The 7,238-nt window shown below is 35.3% G+C and overlaps 1 protein-coding gene across 1 annotated transcript in view; it reads left to right on the plus strand.

Annotated features, from left to right (window-relative positions):
* Positions 1–7,238, plus strand: part of LOC106870263 (WD repeat and coiled-coil-containing protein) — an 88,405-nt gene that overhangs the window by 71,436 nt on the left and 9,731 nt on the right. The window contains exon 12 of the mRNA XM_014916280.2: positions 6,231–6,757. Coding sequence (XP_014771766.1) covers positions 6,231–6,757 — 527 coding nt within the window. The remainder of the gene's footprint in view (positions 1–6,230; positions 6,758–7,238) is intronic.

A 7,238-nucleotide genomic window follows, 5' to 3' on the forward strand; every position in this document is an offset into this window, starting at 1 on the left:
CCCCCCCCACTTCTTGTGCTATCACTTGTCTCCCCCCCCACTTCTTGTGCTATCACTTGTCTCCCCTTCGATCATCCACCCCCCAACCTCCAACTGATATTCATCGTTTACCACATCTCCACCATGTTCACTACATTCATCTATATTCCCCATCGCTAACCATCTGTCACTCTCCTTCACATTATTTGCAAACTTACCCATCCACCTTTCCCAATCCTCTAGTCTCTCTTATATATTCACCTTCTTGCAAACTTGGTACACCCTGATATCTTCTCACCACCAACATTTCTCTATAGTAAAACACCTGTTCCTAACACATTTTAGCCTCTTAACACTTGGTGCAAAGCCACATCCTTCAATACTGCACACTGATTCAGTCAAGAGGTCTTGTTTTGCAAATTAGTGAGTGACCTCATTAGTGCTGGTGCTACAGAAAAAAAGCACCAGTACATTCTGTGAAGTGGTTCACATTAGGAAGGGCATAAAAAAAAGTAAGGATTTATACAAACAAATGAAATTTAAGTAGAAATATATTCACACACACATAATTACTTTCAGATGTTGGGCACTTAGAGCATAAATATTCTTAGATATTTTATACCATTTTATCTTGTAGCTTCAAGATTTCGATGACATGATTGTTTATTTTTAGAATGACATTGTAGGGTAGGTATGAGAAGCCAAATCTAGATGGTTTGAACATAAAACAAGGTAGAACATTTGGGCCAGATATGACAAGTTTAAATGTTAAAGGGTTAAGATGAACTTCAATGATTTGGCTTCTATTTCTTGCTGGTTGAACAACTACATTGAGGCTCCCTCGTTGGCTTGCATTTGCCAGTATATGCAAGTGTGTTAAGTCCATTGGACATGTACATCATACAAATAATACACATTTGCAGGAACTGATGTGGCATTTTGCTTAGATAAGAGTATCCTTCTCTCTATCTATACACCCATCTCAGCTTTCAGTCTTTAATAAATCCAGTGTTAATAATATTTGGAAAGATGGCTGAATCAGTAGAGCAACAAACAATATCGATAGTGATATATATCATATCAAGGCGACGAGCTGGCAGAAACGTTAGCACGCTGGGCGAAATGCTTAGCGGTATTTCGTCTGCTGCTACGTTCTGAGTTCAAATTCTGCCGAGGTCGACTTTGCCTTTCATCTTTTCGGGGTCGATTAAATAAGTACCAGTTATGCACTGGGGTCGATATAATCGACTCAATCCGTTTGTCTGTCTTTGTTTGTCCCCTCTGTGTGTAGCCCCTTGTGGGCAGTAAAGAAATAACAAACAATATCCATAGTGGTATTTGGATACAACCCTTAACTCTTTTGATACCAACTTACCTGTGACCACCCTTGGTTCTATAATGTAAAAACTCTGTTTTAAAGTGATCCAACCTAAAAACTTGCATCGAAATTTCTTATTAATTTATGTTCCAATCACCAGCTTAACATAGTTATTTTACTAAATTCTTCATTATTTTCAAAATTAATTTAAACAAAGGCAAGGTATTTCAATAGAAATATGGTAATGAAAGTTAAAACCTGTCTGATATGGTTTAGTTAGTTTCCCCTTACCTTTCATCTTTCCACAGTCAACAAAATAAGTGCTGGTGTCACTAGAATTGACTATACTCTAGAAGGTGGTATTCCAGTATGGCCAGTGTTCATTGCCTGAGGTTTTTCTCCAGCCATACTTTCTACTTGTTTATTTCCAACTTAGCTCTCATAAAATATTTTAATTATCAATGATTTCCATAATGTAAAATAGTTTACTGATGGAACTGTAAGTTATTTAGGTGAGAACATTTGTTTTAAATAATTGTCCATTAAGAAGCTGCTTCTACATTCTTCACCTTGATAAACAATGAATATTTTTTCTGGTAGTCAAACGTTACTTATAAATATTGTAAAGTTTATTGTCTGTTATGTTTTCCATCTTGGAGCTTCATGGTCATCAATAAAATAGTATAGAGATTAACTTAAGAAACTATTCCTCTTTGGTGCCTGTCTTAAGTCAAGGACCAATGCTTCTTAATCATCAAACATGATTTCTTCAGTCTTGGATTAATTCTAAATACTCTGTATAATTGAAAATAGTTTGTTTCTAATTTCTTACTCACAAAACTGGTTTACCGCTTGCCTGCCTGAGATATCTCTTTGGAATGTGTGACACAGAGTCAATTACTAGACTGTGCAATTTATCTGATCCTCTTCACTGCTCTCAGAATGTTATTTTCGTTATAGTGTGTTGTCTTGGTTACTATATTGCTTAGAATTTTGTCTGAACTACTTGTTCTTGTTGATTTAGGCTATCATCAAGTAACCATGTTATTTATTCTCATGCATATGGGATGTAAAGATTTTCTTTTTTTTTTTCTGTTATTTTGAGATGGAAAACATAAATATGGCATTTATTGAAATAGTATTGTTTAATATGTTTCTTATATAGTCACAGGTTTACAAGAAAGGAGTTAGGAAGTGCCTAGACTGTGACATTTTTTTCAAGAGCATTAGGAATATTAGGGAAACTGATTCATCTAAAATCTAAAATTGCTTCAATCTTTTTCTGAGAAATTACTGCCACAATATTTTGTTGTCCGTGTGTGTGAGTGTGTTAGCTGTATATCATACTTAAAGCATATATACTATTGAAACCTTCTAAACTGCAGTATTTGTCTCAAGAAAGTATCTCTTATAGATGTATAGTGTTAAAAACACATATCAACAGCAGATGAAAATTATTCAGCAACAACAGTGGCATTGCTACTTCTTTGAGCTTCATCAATAGCAGGTATCACTAGCATCATATGCTTAGCAAAAATCAGCTGTTTGCTGATGTAATTAAACAGGAATTGAAAGGTCACTGATTTCACATTTAGCCAGCAAGCTGAATAAGATTCATTATTAGTGATGGAAGCAACATTAACTCAAATTAGCGATCTATGTATCATACTTAAAGCATATATATTGTTGAAACCTTCTAAATTGCAGTATTCATCTCAAGAAACTATCTCTTACAGACATATAGTATTAAAAACACAAATATATCAGTAGCTGACAAAAATCATCCAGCATTGGAGGTGACATTGCTAAATCCAGATTTCAGCTTGTTTGAGCTTCAACATGTGTTATTGTTTAGCCATGGTTGAGCCCTTGGTCAACTCTGATTGAACAAACCTATGATCAAGGGCATTCTATATTTACACACTCTGTTTAAAGTAATTTATACATACATTTACTGTTCAGTCTTAATATGATCATCACTACATCACTAAAAAACAATAAGATCTCAATTCAGTTATTGAGATTACAGGCTCTGAAATTGACATGAGAAATTTTATTAAATGATGTAATTTTCAGTGTTAGAATAATGAACAAACCTCAAGCAAATCTCACCTATAACATCAAATACAGATTCAAAACAAATGTTTTCAAAATAGACATGCATAATTCCAAACAATAACATGTGCTGTCATCATCATCATCATCACCATCATTATCATACAGCCACTTTCCATATTGGTGTTGTGATAAGGTTATGAGTCAGTTCTCACTCAGAGTTTGTGCTCCCTAGATGGGTCAAAGGATCACATGTGCATGTTTCACTTTGGGCTTGATTTCTATAATTGGATGACCTTCCTATCACCAACCACTTTTACAAAGTATATTGATTACATTTTATTGTAGTACTAACACAACAGAGAGTGTCATATCCGCGATAAGATTTAGAAGTCGTATCAACATAATTTCTTTTTTCTTTCCTTCAAAAGCCTGGAACTAGAGTATATTATGCTTTGTGTACTGAGATTTAACCCTTTCGTTACCAACCCGGCTGAAACCGGCTCTGGCTCTGAGTACAAATGTCTTATTTTCAAAAGTTCTGAATAAAAATCTTCCACCAGACCTTAGTCACAATTTATGTTCCTAACACTACCTTAATGATAACTAAGTTATTTTACTAAATTCTTTGGTATATTTAAAGTAATTGAAAGAAACACAGAGCATCTCAAAATAAATACAGTAACGAAAGGGTTAATAAACCAGCTACCATTTGTTGGTATTGATATTGTCTGGTGGTGTTAGTGGCGTGACTGATATATTTTTGATAACTAGAAAAGGCACAATAAAACAAAACGCTTTGCATATTCCTATAGAGTTTTTGCATGGTACATGATTCTTATTGATACATCTGTTTTAGTATGTTTAGATAATACATACATGTTTTTAGTATGTTTAGATAATAGAACAGTCTTTTCTTTGTTTGTCTGCTCCTTGTAGAACCTTGCTATTTATATATGTGCCTTCCAAATCTTCTTATGCAATCCTTTCTGTCAGCTTCCATCTTTCTGTATTTCTGCTAATTCTCCCTTATTCAAGATAGAAAGCTTTGTTTTATTCTACTCTTTGTTGATGTTTCGTAAAAGAAATGCTTTACATGACAGAGTTGCCAATCACACACACCTCAACCTGTAGAACCAAGTTTGTATGTAGCAGACTTTTACTCTACCAGGCCTACTGACAAATAGTAGGTGCCTTTCTTTGAACCTTTAATGGGAACTCCATATTTACAAAGGGAAAAATACAATGGTGTTTATATAGAAAGATCAAGGGTCATGTTAAGTTAGGTAAACAAATATTTCACTTGCTTATCAAAGTATTACATTATAGAAGTATGGCCCACAATTGTAAATTTCAGTAAAAAAAGGGGGTGCATATTTTAGCATAATTAAGGAGGGTGAAGCTGCACTTACAATCATGAAAGTGTGGTTTTAATTCTCAGACCAGTTGTGTGTTGTGTTCTTGAGCAAGGCACATTGTTTCACGTTGCTCCACTCTACTCAGCTGTAAATGGGTAACCCTACAACAGATTAGCCTTCCGATCAGGACATTGTTGGTCTGCTTGCCTAGCCAGTAGGGTAGCATCATTCAAAAGCTAAAATGATGCAAAGTGCATTGTGACCAGCAATGTTTAACATCTGATATTCTGGTCGATGCCGTAATAATTAAGGATATAATGCTTAAGAGAGAGAGAGTTAATAGATAACTGTACAAAGAGTTTGAGGTTTCAAAATGAAGCAATCGAAAAACGTATGCCCTTTGAATATGAGAACATTCATATTACATAATTAAAACCAATCCAAATATCCTAAGTTGTGGTAATTTTCGGTGTTTAAGAAAATATGAGAGTAGCTGCTGATTTCACTGGAAGGGTACCAGCCACTAGCACTACGTTGAATCTGTAACAGAGACTATTAATTCACATTGCCTCAACATAATATTGTAGACATTGTTATATAACTAAAGACTTTCACGAGTTTATCCTACTAATCTGAAATCTTTGCAAGGGTAACATCTGTATTAAACTGGTGTCTTCTTTCGCAAAGTTTGAGGTAATTCTCACTTTTCTTGAAGCATAACAATGCTCTGACACCATTTGGTGATTCAATGAGGGAACCTATATTTGATCACTCAACCTGCTAGAAATAACAGCTCAGTATCCCATAAATAACATATTACCATCTTAAGGAAAGAACGGATGCATTTGATAATGTAGTTCTAAACACATTAATCTTGAAAAACAAATAGGAAATAGTTATTGCTGGAATGTTCTTGATCATAATTCTGATCAACCAGAGCTAATTAATAACAACTATATAATTATGGCAGTGGGTAAAAGAAAAGCAAAAAATACATATTGTAGATAAGTACAGAACTGCAACATATTGTAACATTTCTAGTATAACATATTACTTGGTGATGTCACATACCGTGTGACACTCCACTATTTTGTCTTTTGCTTCAACAATTACTACAGAATTTGTTAAAGAGTGTTGTATTCAAATTTTTGGATACTATTGTGAAACCATGGTACAATGATAACTAGAATCATAATATCATAAACGAAGTGTGCTGAAAAGTTCCTGACTTTAAGGGTATAGCGAAAGGTCTGGTTGGTGGCTCAACCTTCCAAGTTCTTTTACAGGGCTTAGAAAAACTGAAGGACTGCTGCAATAAGTGTGTGAATCTGAGAAGGAAATATGTTGGATAAAATCATAATTAACTGATCTTCCTGTATTTTCTTTTACCCAAAGCAAGGAACCTTTTAGCACCCCCTCGTGTATGTGTATATATGTGTGTGTGTGCAGCACTATTCGTGTGGAATATATGTATATATATGCATACACACACACATATATACTTTCTTATCTAATTTCAGCCTCAACTGAAATCCATCAAAGGCCTAACAAATCTGAACGTAATAAGACTAATGGTCATTCAGAATATCCAAACAATATTGCTGTAGTCAATTCACAGCAGAGTTCTGTAAGTACTAGTCCTGTTGGCTCTCCAGCAAATGACCTCAAAGAAGACAAAATTTTATTAGCTAAAAAACTTCTGCACCCTGTAAGCCCGCAGCTGTCATCTAAATGCATGATAGAAGAACTTGGAGAATCTGATAAGTTGAAAGAACTCGAGATAGAAAGGGCAGACTTTACTTCAACTAAACCTAACTTTGTCAACCCTACTTGTTTGTCTGAGTGGGGCTCGTGCAATGCAGACCTGACGACCAAGAATTCACATGAACGATCAAATGGATTGAGAGAATCTGCCAGTGAGTCTGGTTATTCTGTTAGCAGTCCCATTTCTCCAAGGTCTCCTTCAATTGTAAATGGTTATGATCAGAATGAAAATCAATCAGTGGATTATGGTTACCAACATCTAGAAGATAAATTACAATTTCAGGTAAGCTGTTTTCAGAGCTTCAATGTTACTTTGAGAAAATTTTATCATTTGACATTGTAGACATGTTATTTCTGACATCAGTTTTCTAAATGTTCAATGAGTATAAAAATTTTACTTCTTGCATTAGTTGTTGAAAACTTGTTTTAATAATTTTTGAGTGTAAGGTAGTGAGCTTGCAGAATCGTTAGCGTGCCAGGTAAAATGCTTAGCAACATTTCGTCCATCTTTCTTCATCATCATCATTTAACGTCTGCTTTCCATGCTAGCATGGGTTGGACGATTTGACTGAGGACTGGTGAACCAGATGGCTGCACCAGGCTCCAATCTGATCTGGCAGAGTTTCTACAACTGGATGCCCTTCCTAACGCCAACCGCTCCGAGAGTGTAGTGGGTGCTTTTATGTGCCACTGGCACAAGGGCCAGTCAAGCGGTACTGGCAACGGCCACGCTCAAAATGGTGTATTTTATGTGCCACCTGCAC

The sequence above is a fragment of the Octopus bimaculoides genome, chromosome 3 (genome assembly GCF_001194135.2).
Source record: "Octopus bimaculoides isolate UCB-OBI-ISO-001 chromosome 3, ASM119413v2, whole genome shotgun sequence".
Lineage (NCBI taxonomy): Eukaryota > Metazoa > Mollusca > Cephalopoda > Octopoda > Octopodidae > Octopus > Octopus bimaculoides.